The sequence below is a fragment of the Dromaius novaehollandiae genome, chromosome 3 (assembly GCF_036370855.1).
Source record: "Dromaius novaehollandiae isolate bDroNov1 chromosome 3, bDroNov1.hap1, whole genome shotgun sequence".
NCBI lineage: Eukaryota > Metazoa > Chordata > Aves > Casuariiformes > Dromaiidae > Dromaius > Dromaius novaehollandiae.
In genome coordinates, this window is record NC_088100.1 from 33,007,682 (window position 1) to 33,030,583 (window position 22,902).

General features: G+C 44.0%; 2 protein-coding genes across 10 annotated transcripts in view; one reads left to right on the forward strand and one right to left on the reverse strand.

Annotated features, from left to right (window-relative positions):
* Positions 1 to 22,902, forward strand: part of FAM135A (family with sequence similarity 135 member A) — a 97,458-nt gene that overhangs the window by 6,852 nt on the left and 67,704 nt on the right. For 2 of the 9 annotated variants that reach the window (XM_064508642.1, XM_064508644.1), the window contains exon 2: positions 7,483 to 7,568. The exons of 3 other annotated variants lie outside the window; for them this stretch is intronic. The gene's annotated coding sequence lies outside the window, so the exon portion shown is untranslated. Of the gene's footprint in view, positions 1 to 1,318; positions 7,569 to 12,332; positions 12,478 to 22,902 lie in introns of those variants that run through there. 4 more of the 9 variants (XM_064508643.1, XM_026095930.2, XM_026095928.2 and 1 more) reach the window with 4 other exon arrangements.
* Positions 12,692 to 22,743, reverse strand: LOC135327833 (uncharacterized). The gene is made up of 2 exons (XM_064508646.1): positions 21,871 to 22,743; positions 12,692 to 16,502 (listed from the first exon to the last, which is right to left on the reverse strand). The coding sequence occupies exon 2, from the start codon at positions 16,322 to 16,324 to the stop codon at positions 14,648 to 14,650; it is 1,677 nt and encodes a 558-aa protein (XP_064364716.1). The 5' UTR covers positions 16,325 to 16,502; positions 21,871 to 22,743; the 3' UTR covers positions 12,692 to 14,647.

A 22,902-nucleotide genomic window follows, 5' to 3' on the forward strand; every position in this document is an offset into this window, starting at 1 on the left:
CAAAGCTATTAAGCCATAAAAGAAAAGCAAAACTTGAGTGTGATAGGGTTGCTATATTTGTCTGTTTAATCAAGGCTGTTTATGTATTTTTTGTTTTGGCATTCTGCTGGGGGAAAAATAACGCATGGCTGCTAGGAGGCACTGAGTGCATTGCAGCAGGGGAGCTGAGGGTGCCAAGGTGGGACCCACCGCCAGGACTAGGGCGGCCCTGGCCTTTTCTTCCTCCGCGATAGGGGCTGGGGACATCCCACCACAGCAAAAGCGATTCCTTCCCTCCGCAGCTGGAGCCGCACGTTAGCTGTCCTGCAAGCGGAGCGTCCTTCCAGGCCTGGTGGGACAAAGCCGCGTCAGATGCTGCCGCGCTTTCCCGCCTCCCTGGAGGAAAGCCATCTCTCTGCCCTGCTTTGCCAGGGAGGATTCCCGCGTCGTAGTTTCCCTCTTCCCTGGAAAGCCAGGCCTTTGGGAAGGGCCTGGGATGTACCGGACTGTGAGCAGGGCAGAAACTGGGGTCACGGTTGGGCCGTTTTGGCTGAGCCTTCCCTGACGGGACGGAGAAAGGACTGCTATCTCCTGCCTGGCTCCTCTGCTTGCCCATCCGTCAAGGTTAACCTAAGGAGGCAACGGAGGGAGGTTTAGCCCTGGAAGGGCCGTGAGAAGGGAAAATTGCCCTGGCCCTGTTGTTTAAACCTCTTCCCTTTCAGTGACAGCCCCGGTGAGGCAAAGCAGAGGGAGCTGGGGGGCGTCCCCGCCGCCGCTCGCCGTCCCTTCCCCTCGGCCGGGCTGACGCAGCTATTTGTGGAGCTGAGCCTTGAAACAGGATAAGGAAGCGTGCCGATCGAGCACTGCAAAAATAGATTGTTCTAAAACTGTAACTAATTCATTTCGCTACCCCATGAGCAGCGTGCTGGCGGCGGCGTGGGGATGAGGCCCCGACGCCGTGGCAATGGGGGACGGACGCTTCTGAGGCTGTCACTGGCCTGGAGGGCGGCGTGGGCACGGAAATCCTGGCTATGCCCTTGCCTGCTTCTCCAGGTCCTGCGTTAGGGTTGGCCTGCTCCTCAGCTGCGTCGGCACAGCTGCGTGTGGAGCCACACTGTAGTTAAACCAGTGAAATGTTGCAGCGTTTTTGCTTTTTTCTTTTTCTTTCTTTTTTTTTTTTTTTTTTTTTTTTTTTTTTTTTTGGTTAGTAACTTTAGAGTAACCTCCAAAATACTTGTAAAGGTTTGTTTCTGTGGTGGTGTCTGTTCCCCCCCCCCCCCCCAACACCTGTCTGTGAGGTGGGGTGGCAGCAAGTGTCCTAGCACGGCAGTACGTGCAGACCTCTGCGCAGTTCGTCCAAGCGACCAGCACTGTTTCCTGTTGAGGTTGATTTGTGCTGCCTTTGCGTGACGTTTGTTTCTGCAGAAATGCCTTTTGCTGATTTGTCCGTCAAAACGCACGCACGGTACCCCGGGTACTGGTGTTTAGCCCTTTTTCTCCTAGAGCAGGTAAGGGAGAGCAGGGAGTGATTCAATTTTATTTTGTTTATTCTGGTTTTTGGGCTGCTGGTAGCTGTTAGGCCTGATCTGGTTTGCCCCAGGCTGCCAGTTGATGGACCCGTGTTTTTTTTAAACTTCATTTTTACTATAGCGTAATGCAAGAATAAATTGTTTGAGGTACTTTTGAATAGAAATTACTTCTGTGCAGAAGAATAGCTTCATCTGCTTCTGGATGCTGTTGAAAGCAGTAGAAAAGAGTGGAGAGAATCAAGGATGAACCTTCAGATAACATCCTTGGCCGGTTTGGATAATGGCTATAAGTAAACTTAGTGCACTTGGATTTGGGGTAGGCAGGGGGGTTAAGTTGCCAGAGGTGCTGCCTGAGATCACAGACCAAAGGACAGTTTTTCTCTGCCTGGTCAGTGTGGAGATAAGTAGTGGGAACTTGAGGTGTCATTCCCTTAAACTGACATGTAGATGTTTCTGTTTGCTGTGTATGTAGTTTTTTGAAAAGTTGATGCCCAAACAGTTTTAATACGCATTCAGAGAGATTTTCCCATGACCATGTTATCTTCGTGATCAGATGGTTGAAAAAGTTGCTGCCAGTGACAGTCTCTTTAGTTGCCCTTCAGCTTTACATTATACAACCGTAACTGTATTGCACTTTGTACTAAAATAGTATGGACTCAACTATAAACTTGATGCATGTTTTTTGTAGCAGAGGAGGCTCTAAATTTTAAAAAAAGAGAGATTCCAAAGAATTGGATAGAAAGAATGCTTCTGTCTTAGAATACCTGTGATTAGAAAATCATTTTAAAAAGGAAGAAAGAAATAAGAAGCTACGACATTTCTCTGCCTCATACTGAATAAAGGCCGTAGACAAAATTTATGGGAAGATGAAAAGAATGATTTATATTTCTAGAGTCTTTTGAATCTTTTTTTTTTCCACATTTGAAATTAAAGAATCAAACTTTTAACCTGAATTTATTTGCTGCAATGCTTGTCTCAACTTCTTGTGTTAAAATGGTAGGAAATTGGAAGCCAAACTGTAGAGGAAAAACAGTTAAATTGGGGGTTATGTTTTTTAAAGATGTAGTCCTGTAAAGCCAGCTCCAAATCAGCTGACTTTGTGTTAGTTTATTAACATTAGGTGTTGAAAAATAAAATGGACTTTGATACTGTACTTCCGTCTGTTTCTGAAATAACTTATATCTGCATAGAAGTTGTAGCAGAATCACTGTTTTTCTGTGCTGGCACATCCTGCCTATCAGTAGAGACGATACCAGTGTTGGAACCACCAAGGAAGTGGTTTTGTGACTACTGATCCTCGATCTCCTTGCGATCAGATTTTCCCCAAAACGTAACTCTGACCAGGCAGGCAAACTCTCACATTTCTTAAATTAATAAGTATATGCAATTTATAATTTGTGCTGCCCGAATGCCTGCTGTGGGAGGAAAGGCAGTAACTATTTGGCATAAAGCCTTCCAGTACAGAAGCAACCTGTCAAATCTAAACTGTATTTACTGTCTTGTCAGGCCGTGACCTCAGAATGGATGTCAGAACAATGGCTTAGCTCTGTAAATTGTGCTCTGTTTTATTTGCAAAATTGCTTAATTTGGAATTATTACCTCCTAAAACATAATTTACTGAGCATGTGCAGCTACATCCATTTTTTCCCTCTTAAAAAAAAAATCAGTTTTTTTTTTTTTTTAAGAGTAAATTTTGTCCAGGTGGGGGAAAACTGCAACAACTGGCTTTTTTGAGCACTTATTCAGAAAATATGTCAAAGTAATGACATTAACAAGCAGTTGCAGACATCTTAAAGCCACATTGATTCATGCATGAAAGTTAGTTTGCATTTAATGGTATTGCATGGCACACAGAATTCAAAGAAGTGTTGGTTGCTTGCTCTGTGTAAGTAGGAGAATGAAGTAAGTTGTACGTACACTAACATAAACAGGTAATATTTTATGAAGAACCTTTTCAGCTGGACAAAATCAAGTTATTTTAGTAAGCTTCACTCTCCTAATATATTTAATTCCTATCCAGTGCATCCTTTATAAATTCTCTAGATTATGAGAAGGTGAATGTATTAAGTTTTGTGATTTATTCTTTAAGACAAAATATTACAGCTTGCAATTTATATATATATATGTTGTTTATAATAAGATCATTATATGCTTTTATTTAAAGTTCAAAAAGACTCTTAATTGCATGTTTAGAGTAAACACTTTTCTTTTTTCCCCTGTATTGCTCTTATGAATAGATCGTTAGGAAAAGATAGGTTAAGTGTCATATATGAAAATTACAAGCAAAGCAACTTATTTACAGATGTATTTCTAGATAAAATTACCTGTACTTTAGTTGGAGGTATTTGTCTTGATTTTAATCACTGTTATGGAAGTGGCTTGGTGGTGAACAGAAGAATTACCTGCTCACTTAGGCTGCCTGCTTTTCCTGGGGCTTAGGAAGAAGGTGGCAGTGTTGGGCTCAGTCTTTTCCCTCAGCCAGGGCTTCGGACCCAGGTGGAGTAGAGGCCTGGGCTACATCGCAGCGTGGCTCCCCGACTGCCACCACTGTTTATGAAAATGCTGTATTTTGTTGGGTCAGGCTCAATGTCAGTCTAAGTTTTGCCTGTCCTTTCTTAATCTTTCAGTCGTTAACCATTACTTTTAAAATGCGCTTTTTGTTTTTAAGAGAAGTGTTTGTAAAAAGTTAATAAAATACTCCACAAATGACTGCTGAGGCCATTGCTCAACTCAGCCAAGTCCGAAAGAGGAGAAGGGCTCTCACTGATGATAAAGTTGGTGTCCAGTCAAAATTGGCAGCCAAATACAGAAGATGCTGAAATTAGTGCCCTTCCTGAGAGGCCCGGAGTGTCGTGGTCCCAGCAGCACAGGCGGGCTTTTGCCTCCTCAAGGCTTCACAAAAGATCTGGAGGTGTCGTGGTGGGAAGGGAGGACCGAATGGGGGTGCGCACGGCTGTGGGAGAGCAAGCTTTCCTAGCTGTGCTGCTCACAGAACTTTTCATGTTCAACTTTTTAATGGAAAAAGCTGAGAAATACCATGTCATTTGTCAGACAAAGACCAATGTTAGGGTAAAAGGGAATAGGCTGAATAAATGCTCGAGATGAATTGTTATGTTGCATATATGATCTATTAATAAGATAGAAGAAAAGAAGCAAGTGCAATATACTAATGACTACCATGCTCAGTGGGATTCATCAAGCTGTCAGCTCAGACTAGTGAATATGTTGTTTTCATCAGCCTGCTGCATGGAGGACCAGATACTGTTGCTAAATTTAAAGCAAAAATGTATAAGACTTGAATTTTAATACTTGATAAAGCTAGTTGTTTATCTGGCCCATTAAAGTATCATAGGCATCCAGTATTAGCTTTGTTAGAAAAGGTGAATCAAATCTTATAATGGTTGCCTGTGAAATAAAATTTTCTTCTTGGATGGTTCTCTAAGGATATTTTAATTGTTGGGTTTTGCCATGAACCATAAAAATTAGGTCACCATTTAAGTTTATCTGAGGAACTGTGGATATTTATATTCATGTAAATATTTAAATTCTTCAAAATTCCAATTTCCATAAAATGAAAAGTCCTGTTATATAGTGGTCTCTTCTGTTGTCTTTTTCTGAGTGGTAATCATGTTGTCTTTTCAAAATAGGGAAAATGAGATTTGAATAAGGTATCCTAAGATAGCTGCACTTGACATTGTGGCTTTTTTGTTTCCTCAATTTACAACATAATGTGTATGCAACTCAAAATTCAGTTAGCATTTCTTTTCTTTCCCCTTTCCTTTTTAATTATGGAGGGTGCATGTTTATCTGTAGTTCTGGGAAGCTCCTGTCTTCAGCCAGGACACTATCATGCCAAGTGCTGAACAGCTGCAAAAGGATTTGAAAAGAAGACAAGTGCTGGGTGCTCTGTCAGGGGGGTGTGCGTAAAAAGAGAGGTGAAATGATCAAAATAACAAGCTAGGAAGATGTTCTTTGTGGCACCATGCTGAACTAATACATGCAGAATTATGCTTTTCAGCCTAACAGTAATTAAAGCAAAAGAGGATATGAGTTTGGATGAGATTTGGCTGTATAGATAGATGGGACATATTTCTGATCCCATGCAGAAAATTTGGCAGGTCTTGTGCATAGTCTTGCCAAAGTCTATGAGAACCTAGACAAAACCAAATGAAAAATGCTGCCTAGGTTTACAGTGAGACTGTGCTTTTGTGCACACACAGAAAGTAGGTATTAGGAATAACTTCGAAGGTCAAGTTAAGTACTTTCCTTTAGCCACATTGAGTTTCAGCTAAAGGCTGCGTCCAAGAAACAGCTAAAATTGGAATGGAAATGGAAGGTGGTTCTCAGGTGAGGGTACAGATCTGTGAGTCATCGGTGTAGAGATGGTAACTGAGTTTGTCTTGGCAGATATTGGATCTCAATATAAAGGGAGAAGAGGACAGAAAGAAAGGTCAGGGAAAGAGGTGTACAAAGCTCCTACAGGAACTTGGAAGAAAAAAAGAATTATCTGAAAAATGTGTCAAAACAGCAACTAGAAGAGAACTAGTGGGGAAAAAAATATTTTGCAGTATTTTCATTCTTAGGATTCTCTGGTTTTGCTTCTGACTTTTACCAAATATAAAATACTAAATTTAAGGCTAGAACAATTTTAACTACTCTGAGTATTTTGTTTTCTCGGTCTCTGTCTCTCGTTCTGCCCAACCTCCTGGATCAGTTATAGACTGCATATCCAAAACAAAAAGTCCTGTTTTAGAAAGAACCAATATGACTGGTATAACTAGCATATATTGCATAATTAAACAAATGGAATAAAAGTCAGTGGGATTTTAGTGGGAGGTTTATGGGATCAGAATTTTATCTAAGGCATTACTGATAGTTTGTGGTATCAAAAGATGTAATATTACATGACATGCACAAGTGATAACCATTTTAAAAAATTCCAGGTACCATATTTATTTATGCTACGCTTTCTGTGTTTTCTTCTCTCTGAAGCTAAGGCAAAAACAGTTTAGTTGCACAGCTTTTCTACACAAGCTGTGCTAGGTTTTTCATTTGTATTTCTCTGAAACCTTCTTAGAAAACATAAGAAAAATTCCTTTAAGAAAGAATAAATAAAAGATGGTTTTCACCTGTCTGAAAGCTAAAGGATGTTAAATAAACAGGAGACACTCTTTATTTTTTTCATTATTTTAAATACCCCGACTTTTAAGAATACAACAAAGCTAGATGGATTCTTAACAAATATTTTTTGAGATAATGAGTTAGCAAAAGCTTCAAGGAGGGTTTCAGAATATTAGGCATTTTGGTTATTTAACTTAGTTATAACATTTGTTCTAAGAGAGTGAGTCCTCAGTCTTATGGCTCTCCCCCTTGTCCTCTGAATTTCAGCCAGAATGTATTTGACTCCTGAGGAAGAGAAGGGGCACAAAAATCACCCGGAAAGTTGCATGTGGTCTTTTCTTGCAAGTTGTCTCCAGTCTGGTAGCTATGTAGGACTGCGTGGGGGCATGAGCTGTGTTTGATGACTCAGGCCAGAATTTGCTGCTGCCTCCTCATCTTTATGTGGCTCCCCGTGAGCTGAGACTTGCTTTGGGGATGGAGGAAGCTGCAAGGTGGCTGGGGTGTGCAGTGCTCTTTTGGGAGCTGGGTTTTAGAATTTCTTGGTGAAGAGAGGGATGATTTGGTTTAACATGGCAAGGTCAACTTTGCCAAAGCAAGGGCTTCACAAAGTCGGGGTTTTTTTTCTTTTATTTTGGAAAAATGAATGTTGGACTGTTGCACTTGAAGAAAGCTGAAAATGGCAGTGCAGGAATTGAGGACAAATTGGAGAAGGCTAGTAGAAGATATGTGTATGTTCGTTGGAGAGGACATGATGGAATATGTTGTTAGAACATAGGGAAAGAGAATAAGGAGCATAAGTACTGAAAAGTTCTGCAGGTCTTATTCTAAGTAAAACTTGTCTTTTTCTTTTTAGTTCAAGCAGTATGTTTTTGACAGCAGTAGTGAAGAACTGGAAGACTGGTTAATTAACGTACTAAAATGGAATATTTGCCAGTAGAGGTAAGAGATTCTTTGAATATACTGTGGTTTTGTTTTTTAGCTTTCTCTTGCAATTTCCGGTACAGCTAGCTAGATTAATGGCCCCTGTACACAAGCGTTTCTCTGAGAACAAAGCTGGCTTAGGAGGTTTCTGGACACCTACATCTGTCATTTCATTGTCCTTTTCAGTGTACTGATGCAGCTGCTGTTAAGTATCATTAAAATGATCTATTTAGGGAAAAATAGAATCAAGAAACATTTCATTTTCCTTTTGGAAGGATTTTTGAATCTGGTATTTCTGTGATCTGTTTTATGTTGTTGCTCCAGAAAGAATTAATTTGGATAAATAAGAGAGTGGTGAGCTAGTGTATGGACAGCACAGACTGGCATCGGAAGTTTTCCTTCTTAAGAAAAAGTTCATATAAATACACTCCGAGAAGTGTTTTAAAAAAAAAAAAAGAAAGAAAAAAAAAAAGTAGAGTTTGGGTTCTCAATGTAAGATCAGGTGGCTTTAACTGGCGTTTTAACTACTGGAGATGTTCAGTCGTAGTGCTTAAAGGTTATTAGGTTTTGAGATAGAGCTTTGATTCTGTGCGAGTTCTAAGGTGGGTGAGGGTAGGTAGCTCCCACGAGCAGTGAAACCTCCCGTTTCTGTTTGTTCTAGCCAATGTGTTCGGATGCTCTCTCCATCGTCAGCAGAGCAGAGCTTCTGAAGCATGTTTACATGCTGCATTAACTTCTGTTGCTCATATGGAGAGAGCTTTTAATGAACCTTTCTTCTGCTACTTAAAGACAAATGGGACAAAGGTTCAGAATCTCTGTTTCTGCATGTTAATTCTGTGCTTTAAAATGTAACAATCAACTTACTCAGTCTTTGAATGAGTTGCAGGCATTTACTCTCATTGAAGTCAGTCAGTGGAAGTTTAGCTGTAAATTTGAATGTAATGTATATAAAGGAATACCTCTAATGGGTTTATTTTTTAGTTGAACTTTGTGTGATTAACAAAAATGAAAGCTTGTCCAGGTTTGAATTTCTTCTTTAAAATATTTTAATTGCTGCATAAGAGTTTCTGTTATGCAGTTCAAAGAGCGGTGTGTTTCTTTGCACTGAAATGAAAGATTTTGACAGTGCTTTGAGTTCATAAACCTGGTAACTGTCATAAAAATGAATTAAGCTGGAGAAAATCGATATAAAGTTTAATATGGTTAAACATTAAGAGTATTAGAAATCTGTGTGCTTATTTTTTTCTTTTTCTTTTTTTTTTTTTCTGAATGTAAAGAATTATTGTTGGAAAGGTAATTTCTTCCTCCCCTCTGCCTGCCTCATGTTAGCACTCATTTTTTCCACATTTTTGACAGAAGTGGCACAAGCACATATTGGTCTAGGAGCGGTGCAAGGAAGACAGCGTATCTCAGGAATACACAGGTTGCGTAAACTCAAGGCAACAATGACATAGAGGAGGTGACTTTTCTCCTCTGTCGATGTGTTGTGAAGTGCTGCTGCCAGTTGTGAGAGCACAGGCTCAGCTGGCTTCGGGAGCTCCTACAGTCTTTACTGGAATGGTTAGTTTTCGGCTGCAGCCGATACCTGATGAAGCTGCGTGTGCTGACCATGCGAATGCTTATGCTAGCGCGAAAGTGGTACGGATGTGGGTCAGGGGACTGGCAAGGTGGTGAGGGCAGAGTTTGGAGCCAGCTGGGTCTTTGAAATGCATCTGTGTAGACCTTCTTTTAATATGAATTGACCAAAGAAAACCTAAGGTTTTCATTAGAATAAAGGTTGGAATACTTAACATTTTAAATGGAGAAAACTCAAAATGACTAGGCAAAACAGAATAGGAATAGGGAAAGTTATAAATAATTCTGCTGCTACCGTATGTCTCTCCATTTCAGCTAGCTCAGTGGCTTGCAGAAAACTGCTCAGTCCCCTTCATTTCTCTGTACGTTTTTCCTTCTGTCACCTCGAGCTGGGTGTCTGTTCCTTGCTCTTTTCAGCAGTCTCAGCTTGAGTTGCAGGCTCCAGGCTTCTTGCTGTGACTCCCTTCTTTCCCACTGCACTCGACAGTCTGGAAAGCTCTCTAGGAGCTTGTGTCCAAAACATGCTTAGTTTTTCTCCGGGGAAAGAGCAGCCTGTGCTTTCCCCCTTCAAGCAGAATACAGCTGATCCAGTCAGTCACTATACTTTAAGGAATGTAACATGAAGCTGAAAACAAACTTATTGTGCCTACTTTCCCCTGCAGTGTAACTGCGCCTTTTAGCAGCTCTGTTGCTCAGGTTTCATGCTTAGACTGGATTCTTGTGCATCTGTGTCTTCTGACAAAGGATATTTTGAACTTACTCAACAAAGTTAGATGCACAGTCTTCACCAGGTTGGCAAGACCCCATGGTAGTGACTTTTTTTTGTTGTGAGGCTTGGATGTTCTGCTTTGTGTCCTGCCTGCCTTGCACCTTTCTGACCAGCTGCTTCTGAGCTGCTTGAGTCGAGTGCAGTATGGGATTTTTGGCAGTGGATTCCTTCTGCTGCTGACTTCTCTTTCCAGATTCATCTGTCTCCTTGTGACTGCAGTACTGGTAGGTGGCACCAATCGATTTGGCTTCTAAGCTGCTACAGGACTAGAACAAGTAGGGGGTGACTGACCGCTCTCTCCCCGACTACAGAAGGTTTTGGTGCTGTCCATACAACTTTTCATGGACCTTAATGACTGTTTTCATAATGCTGCCACATTCAAGTATGCTGAATTTGGCATCCTGATAGACTATATCTAAAATAGCTTTCTTTCCCCACATCTCTGGGTATGTGGTTGTCCAATGGAGACTCTGGGGGCCTGTGAGAGGAGCGATGAATAGATGCTGCAAATGGAAAATGACTGTGACCAACTGCAGAGGAGAAGGCTTCTAGGCTCCAGCAGGTCAAAGCTCAATGTTTTGAGAAAGGACATGATGGCATCCTGTTTTATTTTGCCTGGGATGGTATTAGACTTACCAAGATTAGCAGTTATAGTGCCACTTCTTGGTGATCCTGCTTGCACCTGGTATCTTGATATAAAGTCAATCACTGGCAACCTAACCACCTGCCTGGACACCTTGTACTGCCACCAAGAGCTACGTAAGGGTGAAATGCATTTGTCTGTCAGCAAGAAGAGGAAGAACCACCGAGGGCAGACTTGATGCCAAACATCAGTTTGCAAGCAAGAGCTGGGTGGCTTGCTGTATTGTGGGTTTACTGCAGAATCTGTCGGCTGCTCTGACAACATGCCTGCCGTTTTTCCAGTGGCTCTAATGGCTCATGTGCCACTGCTTTATGTCATCCTGGGACTGAATGTTCCTCTTCACCCAGGTTAAGGTGCACGTGGAACTAGCAGATGCTTGGCAAAGAAAAAGCAGTCCTCGAGGGTCAGTTGATAGACTGCAGTCCCAGGTACTTACTGTGGCGTGCAGCATTGCTTTCTGGATGTACAGTTTTGTGACCTGTGGCGCAATATTTGAGGCTGCTTTTGCAATTGATAGTGGAGCAAGCCATGGGTGTCACTCTTCCAAGTAGTGTTGGTAGTTGAGCAAGGGCCGATTTACTGGATTAAAGCATGCGGTGTCTTGCCGTGCAAGTGTGTGTTTGCTGGACCCTGTGTTCACTCTGCGATGGTTGCCTGCCTGAGCAATTGTTAGTGGCAAGGGATGCCAAGTCAGCTCAGTGGTGTAGGAAGGGAGCGGTCACAGCTAGAGATGTATTAAACACAATAGATATCCCACAAGTTCACCAGGCAGCCCTTTTGAAAGTAATGCAGGATATGGCTCTCACCAGCTTCTTTTGTTGACATATCTCATTCATAAAATGGGCTTTTGAATTTATCTAACTGGACCAGTTCTACATTGTTCTGAGTTTCCTCCTGGGGACTTGAGGGAACAGAAGCATTTGGGAGTGACTGCAGCGTAACTGCTTAACTCGTGCAAGCACAGCGGGGACTTTTCCCTTCTCTTGGTGGAGGTGAGCTGTTAGGGACGCAGGTCAGTGCCACTTGTTGTGCTGGGGAGTCAGAGGCATGCGATGATGTGATGTCTTCATCTTTTGAGGATGTAGTTAGTTACATCAAAATGCAAGTCAGTTGAGACTGGCCTATGGCATTCCTGGCCTTCTTAAATACTTTTGCCTCTTCCTGAGTATTTCAATGTGGGATCCCTTCTGAGGTATTGGACAGTTTTGTCCTATGTTATATGTGCTGCCCACAAGGTTTGTTGCACAGCAGCCTCCCCTCAGGGGTGTAGCAGGTCTGCGATCTCCTCTCAGTGGTAGGTTTCCTTACACACTATGATGACCGGTGGACCTGGCTGTTTGCAGAAGACATGCTGCATCATGTAGGTGAGACATGTTGCAGCATGGCAACCCTGGAGAACTAGGGTGCCACAGGAAAAAACAACTTCTCGATTTGGGCTTTACGGACCAGTGAGGACATCCCTACACAATAATCTTGGAGAGAAAGTGGAAGAAGGAATTGTTTCAAAGCCCTGTAGGATATTAGTGAGGGTCTTAGCATGACATACTCTGGCAAAACTTGTGGCATCATTGAATTAATTGTCAAAGTGCCCTTGATTTAAATTTGAAACAACACAGGATTTTTGAACAAGCTGCATTAACTGCGTCGTCTAGGTTCTCTGGTTTTGAGCCAGCACAAAGAGCCCTTGGTCCGAGTTGTTCATATTGCGATAACTCAGCTTCAAAAGCAAAATTTGTCTTTTCCTATCCCATGTTACTTCAGCAGTACTAACTTCTTGTTTTTGCTGTGTTTTTAGTGAAGTGCCTGCAGAGTACTTGTATTGGCTGCTAAGCCAAGGTCAGAATTCTCCTCTTGTTTATCATTAAAAATCTAAACCTGGGCTGCAGTGCCATTTAGCCAGGCTTGAAAGCTGCCAGCTGCTCTAGCGCGAGCACAGCAAGGTAAATCTTATCTTTGGTGTGTATGCCAAGTAAACTTATTTGTGAGGCTGGAGGTAGCCCCTAAAGGTAGCTTTATTTCGGATGACTGAAACTTGCTTTGGCTGTGTGTCGCGGCCCGAAAGGAGTCGTTCAGGACGACCTCCCTCCCCTTGGGGCCAAACGACCAAGTTCGTGATGCCCTTGGACTGAATTAAGGTGAAACGACACCAGCCAACCGGTTTTAAGATTTATTAACACAAAGATAAGGCATGTGGTCAAATAGGATAATTCAATGGCAAATACTGCAACTAGCTAGACAAAAAACAGATCTTACCAACATTCAACAAAAGAGAGGGGGAAAGAGAGAGAGAGAGAGAGAAAGATATCACCACCCGTGGATCCAGCGGCGTCCTGTTGGTCCTCTTCCTTTGGGAGTCTCGGCAGTGGGGGGGCTCCCGTCTGGTGGTAGGTGGGTCCTCTTCACCCTGGGTGTAAGTTTTGGTGGTGCGCGTGCAGTAATTACAACTCGAGTTGGGTCCGACCCTAGGTTAGCTCGGAATGACACGCGTGCAGTGGTTACAGCTCGAGTTGGGTACCTCCAAAGAGGGACCCTGAACAAAGAGATCCTTGGGCAATTATAGCTTTTTCAAATTAAGTTTCCCACCCCCCCCACGTGGTAGTTCAGACCAATAGTAATTTTTGAGTCTGGGGTCTCCTGCTCCTTATTGGATCTCATCGTTGTTCCTAGGCAGGCTGTTTCTTTTCTCCCTTATCTTTTCTGTTGCAGTTTCTGCAGACAGGTGTGTCTTCCTTCCTATAGGTGTGTCTTCCTTCCTCGGGTCCCACCATCATCTCTCAAGGTCTTGACAAAGAGGTGGTAACTCCAGCAATTAGCACCGTTTCAGCAGTGCACAGGAATGCAAATTGCTGGTAACGCCCTTATCATTCCCGCCTGCAGCAGCTCTGGGCCCTTTCTCACTGTACTAGGGAGTGCGGCCTAAGGCTTCAGCAAATTTAGCCACTCATGCCAAGCAGGTTTTATAGAAGTTGTGCTAAAAACGGACAATAATTTACAGTCCAGATCCCAAAGTCTCTGCCCGATTGCGGTCTCGTTCAGTGCAGGCTCGGTGTGTTCTGGGTGGTCGCAGGGAGACCATCTCGGGGGTCGCAGCAGCCCAGTCCTGTTTCCGCCAGGGACAGATGGCTTGTTCGGGGTTATGGCCTGCCTGCACCCCATGCACCAAGAAATGTTTAAGGCAAAAAATTCATTCATCTGTCCGCCACACCACCCCGTGACTTAAACATTGATTGGTACGTCTCCTTCCTGAAGTCTTCATGGCCTTCATCCACAGTGGTGATATGAGACAGAGAGAGAGATCAGAAAGAAGTATAGAAATAGTAGAAGTGCGCACAGTAGTCATGAACAATTATTAAGAATATCTACTTTTAACAATAATATGTCCAAAACTAATCAATTTTCTGAACAATAACTTCTTTTGACAATAACATATCTAAAGAACAATATCTTAACATATCTAAAGCTAACAATAACATATCTAAAAATAACCACACCAAAATGTGTCCCAGGAAAAGTTTGAGGATTTGCCTATGGCTCTGGGGAGTCATTGGAGAAAGGTGATCCTTTACAATGACAATTGTGAGGCAAACAAGGGCATATTAAAAGAACAGTTACAGCAATAGCCAAAGAACAAGTACTGCAACATGAACTAACATAGCTGTGTATAACATCTTCTTTTCCATTCTTCTAGTATAATCCACCGATGTATCTGTCGTCCAAGTTGTGACGGGGCGTGTGTGGGGGGTACCTCTTTCTGTTATCCTCAGGGCTCCAGCGTCGCAAGGATGGTTGGGGATTGTTGACTGCGGCCCTCGTGGTTGATGCCAAGGCTGATGGCCGTTGTGGCGCATGCGTGGTTTGAGCCTGGGTACTCTAGTCACCTGACGCGTTTTATTGTTTTCTACCCACTAAGTTCCGGTGGGTCACCAGGACCAGTTTTACAGAATAGATAAACATATCATTATAGCAAATCACAGAGTACCTCCTATGGTTTCTTTACAAAAAATATCTGGATTATAGTTGTCCTGATCTCTATTGCCTATCTCCTCGCCATTCTTCCGTGTGTAACCATGCACTCCACCCCGTGAGTTAAAAAGGTTCCTCAGCCTGGTCTTAAATTGCTATTTCAGCCTTAGGGACATCGATTAGGCCCTCCTCGTCCTCCTCCTTTGGTAGGGGAGCATAATTAGTCAGTTGGACCATTCGTATGTTAACAGTTTTTATTATAGTTGATTTTACACAGGATATTGCTATGCTTACGATAATCACAACTGCAATAAACATTATCACATATTGTATCAAACTTTGAATCCAACCAGTGACACTGAGTCCAAACCAACTAAATATTTTTGAAAGCCAATTAGAATTCATTGATTCTTGGAGCTCACGGGTGTCTTTTGCCACTTGTCGTATCCTTTCTAGTTGGTCATTAAGGTCCAGTGTAACATTAGGGATATAGATACAGCAATCAGTACTGGAGAGGTTTAAGTAACCACAAAGCCCATTTTGATGTACCATCATCAAGTCTAGTGCCATGCGGTTTTGAAGAGCCATTTTTGATGTGGCTTGCAGTTGCTGATTAAGCAACTGTATACTAGCTTCAGTAGCATTAGCTAGTTTTCCTACTTGATAAGCTAACTTACTTAACCATATTCGCGTTCGCGTGGTAGCAGACCCAAAGCCCCAGAATCCTTCCATTCCCCAGGCTATGCGGGTGGCTACCCCTGGGTCTTGCCACCCTTCTACATCTCCGTCCAGTGTTATTTTTGCCCGTTTCATGCGGGATATCCAGTGGGGTCGGATAGGAGTCCGTTTCCACACAGGACATAATGTTGGGAGTCCCAAGGTACATTGGAGGTCAGGTAGCCCAGCCCATAAAGAAGTATACATATTACCATCACTGCAGGCCCAGATCAAACCAGCCGGAGCGTCACCAGAGGCAACATGACAGTCATTAGGAGGTGCAAAATTTTCACTCACTGATTTGTATGCTATGCTGTGATTTCGGCACAAACAGCCCATTTTTAAGGTGATATAAACTGGCCAATAGTATTCAACCCAATCATATTGTTTCCAGTTAGAGCAATTTATTACATTTTGGCAAGACCACAACGCTGACTTGTTTGATACTGGGGCAAAAGAGAGTCCTGGTTCGAATGGCGTGAAACCCCGATAGTCTAATCCAAACCAGGCACAATTACTCTTGGGCTTTTCCCTCTTGGGACAATCTTGCCCTCTGTTCCATTGAATGCACCAGGTTGTATTTATTGGTTGATTATACTGTAGGACATTAGTTGCTCGCCCCCAAGGTTGTAAATCTGTAGTTCCCCACGGGATCATATTGCAGGTGAAAGTTACGTTTAAACCTCTTTCGTAATATGTACAGTTTGTGCGATTGATGGTGGAAAAATTAAACGGTTGATCAAATTTCACGGGAACTCGCCTTCTATCTGGGGAATAAGGATTCACTATTTCAAGGATACCCCGGGTATTCCACAGTCTCAGCAGACTGCCTGCTATGTCTGTGGGAAGAATACCCATGGGAAGGGGGTCTTCTACAGATTTAGGCATAGGCAAGCAGGCAGTAATACTAGATTCATTTAGGGAAGTTGCAAACCCCTTTACCAAGGCTAGGATTAAGTTATCCTCCAAACCATGGGTGGCTTGGATTGATAAAGTTCGCTTATTTTTACCTTGGGTGTAATCCTGATTCTGGTGGTAGGTTTGCCATAGCACATATAAGCATATTAAGACAAGAAATATCTTTCCAACATAGGTCAAGAATGCCATTCTTGGCTGTTGTGTTTTCAACAATAAAGCTAATTATGATCGCAGCACACAATTACAAAAAAAAAAATGATAAAAATAACTATTATAACTACCACAGGTAGTACCCGTCGAGGACACTCAGGCTCAACATAAGACAAGTCTTCTTCCCTAGTGCCCTCTTCCTTTTCTTCTCTTGGTCCTGTAAAGGGAAGGGAATCAGGTTCGGACCTCACAGCCCGACCACACTTTGACATTGTTGACCTAAAAGGAAGGGAGGATCCACCTGGTATGGATTCTGTGATCTTTCCCATGGGCATCAGTAGCTACCCATGCATACAGATTTTTTGAAGCTTTCAGTACTAGAGGTATTTGTCCCACAGTGGGTAAGTCCACCAGAACCGGTTGTCCCGGGTAATACAAGGGATTCCTTGGTTTCTTATTCTCCGTAGTCCCAGGTAAGAGGGATGGAGGATTAGGGCAAAAAGCAGTGAGTCTGGGGCAGCCATTTACTCCCCATCGTCCATTGACCTTAGTTACTGCATCAGATATTCGTCGCGCCCATCCAGGATTGTGTGGTCTTAGGGTTCGTTTTAAGAGTCCGTTTGTACGTTCTACAATACCGTTTGCCTGGGGATAATATGGGGTATGGAAAATCCATTGTATCCCTTCCTCTCGTGCCCATTCTTGGACTACTCCGGCAGTAAAGTGGCTACCGTTATCTGATTGGATAACTCGGGGTTTAGGAAAACAACTAAACCATGATTTCAGACTGTTTACTGTATATTCCCCTGTTGCTCGCGGGACAGCTTCAGCTTGGGTTAATCCTGAAATTACCTCGACTCCTACCAATACATGCCTCTTTCCTTCTGAGAGGCGAAAAGGGCCGATGTAGTCTATTTGCCAAGTGTCCCACAGCCCCTTATTGTCTCTTAAGTGTAGGGGTTGGTCCTTGAGAGGGTTATGTCCTTCTAATCGTGTACGGCATAGGCCGCATGCTGAGATAACAGTGTTACATAGCTCCCTGGTCACAGACCATCCCCTGCTGACTGCCTCTTTATAAAGGTCTTTACTTCCAGAATGGTCTCGTTTAACATGCAACCATTCTAACAGATGTTCCCATTTTTCCCCTTCTGCTTCTGCTGCTAATGTAGCTAGGCGGGTTAGCGAATCTACTTGGTTATTCAAAAGGTGAGCGGGGTGGTTTCCTGTTTGGTGTGCAGCTACCCATCCTACTAGGAAAGATTTCTGTTTGGCAATGCTGAGAATTTCTTCCCATTTCTCTCGTTGCCACACTGGTATTCGATTAACTTCCCACTGGTTTTGCTCCCAGAATGGGAGCCATTCAGTACATCCCTTGAACACAGCATATGAATCGGTGTAAATGAACACTGGTTCTGTGTTTTCTGCTTCTCGCTTTATCACACTCCAAACTGCTATCAACTCTCCTACCTGAGCACTCCCCTCCCCTTCCGTTACTATCCGGTCTCCTGAATCAACATGCAATGCTACTGCTCGGTATTTCCAGACCTTACCTTCTCTTTTAGAGGAGGCGTCAGTAAACCATACATTTTTTAGTTGGGATTCAAAAGGAGGAGCAGGTTTTATAACAGAAGGAGGAGGTTCCTGATCTGGGTGATCAGGAGGTGCATCCTGTATTTGAAGCATCTTAGGTGTACCCTCTTCTACCTTGTGTGTATGGTAGTAGTGATCTAACTGCGCATACCACTTCCTTACTGTTTCTCGTTGTGCAACCCCCATAGGAGGTGGAGTTCCAGCTAATATTGGCTTCAAGACCTTAAAGGGTCCTCTTAAAATAATCGATTGCTGTCGTATGACCCTTTCAGCTTCTTGCAAAGCCAGGCTAACTACAAAGAGGCCCTTCTCCCAGGCAGAGTATCGCTTCTCTGCATCTTTGAAACTGCGTGAGTAAAAACCTACGGGGCGAGTCGGACCTTCAGGCCCACGTTGCCACATATGTATAGATAATCCATGAATTGCAAAACCCCACTCAATATGGAGTGGATCTGTTGGGTGTATTGGCCCTAAGGCTTGATAAACCCCAGCCTCAAAGATTAACAATTCTAAGGCTTCCTCATGAATTGGGGTCCAATTCCAGGTAGCCTTTTTGCGTATCAAATCATATAAAGGACGTGCTATGATGGAAAAATCTGGAATGTGTTTTCTCCAAAATACCAGCAGGCCTAGGGCATGTTGTAATTCCTTCTTATTTCCAGGCATCTTTACTTGTTCAAGGGAGGTTAAAGTCTCAGGGGGAATACATACTGCTCCTCCCCTCCACCAAATGCCTAGGAATTTCACCTCAGAAGAGGGAGGCTGTATCTTTTCTGTCGGAATTTGGAGTCCTAAACTTTCCAAATGGCTAATTATTTCAGATTGGGTTTTTCCCACCGCAGTGGCATCAGAGCCGCCAACCAATATATCATCAATATATTGATATACTTTGACCCCTTTTTCAGGCGTGATTTGAGCAAGCTCTTGTGCCAGTGCGTAGTGGGCAATGGTTGGTGAGTGGCGGTATCCCTGGGGGAGACGTGTAAAAGTGAATTGCATACCCTCCCATGTAAAAGCAAAACGATCTCTATCTATTTCCTGCAAGGGGACCATAAAAAACATGTCTTTAACATCGATGGTTGCTAAAATTTGATGGGCTTGCTCCCGTATAGTTGCAATCAGTTCAGCTATATTAGGCACAGCAGCTGTTAAAGGACCTGTATTGGCATTCAGACGCCGATAATCAATTGTCAGTCTCCACTTTCCGTTTGGTTTACGGACTGGCCATACAGGGGAGTTATAAGGTGAGTGAGTGGGAATAATTATCCCCTGTTCTCGTAATTCAGTTATTACAGGGGCAATTCCCTCCCTTGCTCCTAATGGCAGAGCATAGGGTTTGACATTGGTTATTTTTGAGGGAGGAAGTGCGGGTGCTGACTGAAGCAGCCTCATCGAGGCTACAGGGAGGCCAAACGTCCATTCTTTTCCTCCCGAGTCTACCCAGGCACGGCCTTTTAGTAGGTCAAGTCCCATAATATTTGTTGGCAAATCTCCTAGTATCATTGTGGTTTCAACTGGAGATTCATCACCTGGCAGCCAGCATTTAATTCGGGCTGTCGGTTGTGGCTTAGAATTGCCAAAAACATCAGTGACCCAGATCGGTTTCTTATCAGCCACTATCCCATTGTTATCAGCAATATCCTTCCGAAGAGCTGATATCTGGGCCCCAGTGTCTACTAAGAAAGTAACTGGAGTTTTAAAGGGCCCTAGTGGGAAAGTTATCAACAAGTCTCCTCTGCTGTTTTCTGTGAGCCTCCTTAAGTGGACCCACTGGCCATCCCCCGGCTCACTTAAAAGGGACGGCTCAGGGGGTTTCCCGACTCCGAGGGTTTAAAATCAACCACATCAATCTCCTGCGGTGCAGACGGGGTTACTACTCTAGGTTCTTGGGATAAGGGAGCAGGGTCTTTGGGATTTGAGGAATATGGGGTTCCCCTTATCCTGTCCCAACTTCTTACCAAACTTTCCAGGTTGGGAGTTGGTAACCTATCCATGACTTCTCTGGGAATTCCCTTTGAAATGCCTTCTGCCCATAATAATTGTCTCCTGCTATCCGACACCCGTACCATTTTCCCAGGATGTGGGTGTTGCAGTGATTTATATTGCCTCCCACTTTCCTCAACTCTTCTTATTTCTGCTTTATGCTTTGTTTCCCCCTGGCCAGTGAATCCCATACGCCTTCCGTAATTAATTAGTTCCTGTGCCACTTCCCCCCAAGTCATGTCAGGGGAGCCTCCCCTTCGCCTCGGTCGAGGAGTTCGTAATCGGTCTTGCAGCTGAACAGCATAAAGCTTTAAAGCATCAGGAAGTCCCCTGATCAGAGGATGTAACCTCTCGGGGTCTGCCACACACTGCATGGGGGAGGGCTGCTGCGGAAGCAGCAAACGGTCATGCATCAATTGGAGGCAAGCAGTTTTCTGCACGCTTTCCAAAATGTGGCCCGCTGTGGGTGTTTTAATAGAAAAAGGGTCTCCTCTTTCCATTGGGTCTAATCCTCCTGCCCAGTAGGCTACCCTCTGGGTCAAGGACCATGGTTCCCTATTATCATTTGTGGTTAGGAAGACTCCGGGTCCCCAATATCCTCTAGCCTCATCTTCGCTCAGCAGAATGCGATCCCCCCCAGTGAGGGAGACTCTCCACACATACTCAGTTTCAGTTTCCCGGGAGCCCCGGGAGTATTTTTCCTGTATTTTAGCCAAGTCCTGAGGGGAATAGGGGATAATACGCGTGGTATGTTGTTGAATACCCCCTTGACCATTATCAATGGTTTCAGTTTTAATCAAGGGTCTCATTACTACGTTCCCATCTCCAGGATAAAAGAGGTTCCTGCTCTCTTCTAATTCTTTAATTGGATATATGGATTTTAGATCAGATGCCTGTTTTCCGTCTAGTTTTGCCAAATTCGAGAATCCCAGTTCACTATCATCAAACCCCCGCCTGTTTTCTTCCAGTTCAGACCGCAGGATTCTCTCTCGGTCTAATGAGTCCGATAAGATTGTTTGAAGTCGCTGAGTATGGTTGCGCTCAGCAGCAAGTTGACTTTGCAAGTTTCTCACCTGTTCTTGCAAAGACTCAATTGTCTCTTTGTCTCGACTCTGCGAGTTTCTTATCTGTTCTTGCAAGGACTCAATTGTCTCTTTATCACCTTGCCTCTCCCTCTGGGCAGCAATTAGTGCCGCCCCTAAAACAGCACAAACTGTTGCTTTTCCTTTCCCGGTTTGTAGTTTTCGTTCCTTTGCCAAAAGAGTGATCCTATCTGCCACCGCCTTTGAGTCATGCCAATTGTTTTGGGCCCAAGCCATGCCAGGAAGAGAGGGCAGGGCTTTATAGCCCTTCAATTTTTCAAAGAGAGGATTATCCTCCATTGTCGGATCCTCAAATCGATCCCGACAACAACTATCACACAACACAAAAGGAGACTACTCCAAATTATTCAGCCTACTGTGGGTTCACGTACCCAGTGTGGATCTTTACAACAAGATCCTCTGTACTCCAAATTATTCAGCCTACTGTGGGTTCACGTACCCAGTGTGGATCTTTACAACAAGATCCTCTGTACTCCAAATTATTCAGCCTACTGTGGGTTCACGTACCCAGTGTGGATCTTTACAACAAGATCCTCTGTCCCCGCTCCTGGCAGGCACTTCCCAAGGAAGGGGCCACGCTAAGGGCCCTGGTCCCTTCTGGTAGGTTCAGTATCTCAAGGGCATCCTGCCGACTACGCCAATTATGTCGCGGCCCGAAAGGAGTCGTTCAGGACGACCTCCCTCCCCTTGGGGCCAAACGACCAAGTTCGTGATGCCCTTGGACTGAATTAAGGTGAAACGACACCAGCCAACCGGTTTTAAGATTTATTAACACAAAGATAAGGCATGTGGTCAAATAGGATAATTCAATGGCAAATACTGCAACTAGCTAGACAAAAAACAGATCTTACCAACATTCAACAAAAGAGAGGGGGAAAGAGAGAGAGAGAGAGAGAAAGATATCACCACCCGTGGATCCAGCGGCGTCCTGTTGGTCCTCTTCCTTTGGGAGTCTCGGCAGTGGGGGGGCTCCCGTCTGGTGGTAGGTGGGTCCTCTTCACCCTGGGTGTAAGTTTTGGTGGTGCGCGTGCAGTAATTACAACTCGAGTTGGGTCCGACCCTAGGTTAGCTCGGAATGACACGCGTGCAGTGGTTACAGCTCGAGTTGGGTACCTCCAAAGAGGGACCCTGAACAAAGAGATCCTTGGGCAATTATAGCTTTTTCAAATTAAGTTTCCCACCCCCCCCACGTGGTAGTTCAGACCAATAGTAATTTTTGAGTCTGGGGTCTCCTGCTCCTTATTGGATCTCATCGTTGTTCCTAGGCAGGCTGTTTCTTTTCTCCCTTATCTTTTCTGTTGCAGTTTCTGCAGACAGGTGTGTCTTCCTTCCTATAGGTGTGTCTTCCTTCCTCGGGTCCCACCATCATCTCTCAAGGTCTTGACAAAGAGGTGGTAACTCCAGCAATTAGCACCGTTTCAGCAGTGCACAGGAATGCAAATTGCTGGTAACGCCCTTATCATTCCCGCCTGCAGCAGCTCTGGGCCCTTTCTCACTGTACTAGGGAGTGCGGCCTAAGGCTTCAGCAAATTTAGCCACTCATGCCAAGCAGGTTTTATAGAAGTTGTGCTAAAAACGGACAATAATTTACAGTCCAGATCCCAAAGTCTCTGCCCGATTGCGGTCTCGTTCAGTGCAGGCTCGGTGTGTTCTGGGTGGTCGCAGGGAGACCATCTCGGGGGTCGCAGCAGCCCAGTCCTGTTTCCGCCAGGGACAGATGGCTTGTTCGGGGTTATGGCCTGCCTGCACCCCATGCACCAAGAAATGTTTAAGGCAAAAAATTCATTCATCTGTCCGCCACACTGTGATTTTTCTCTGCCAGCTACTGTTTTCGGTCTCACTAGTACCACCTGCTGCTTCACAAACTTCCAAAAGCTTTTTCAAACTCTTACCAGTGAAAAACCGTTGCTCCCTCAAGCTCAGGTCAGGCCAGCTTTTGTG

What these genes read in the sequence shown, in the direction of transcription:
- LOC135327833 (XM_064508646.1), bottom strand. Translation starts at nt 16,324, where the DNA reads ATGGCATTCTTGACCTATGTTGGAAAGATATTTCTTGTCTTAATATGC.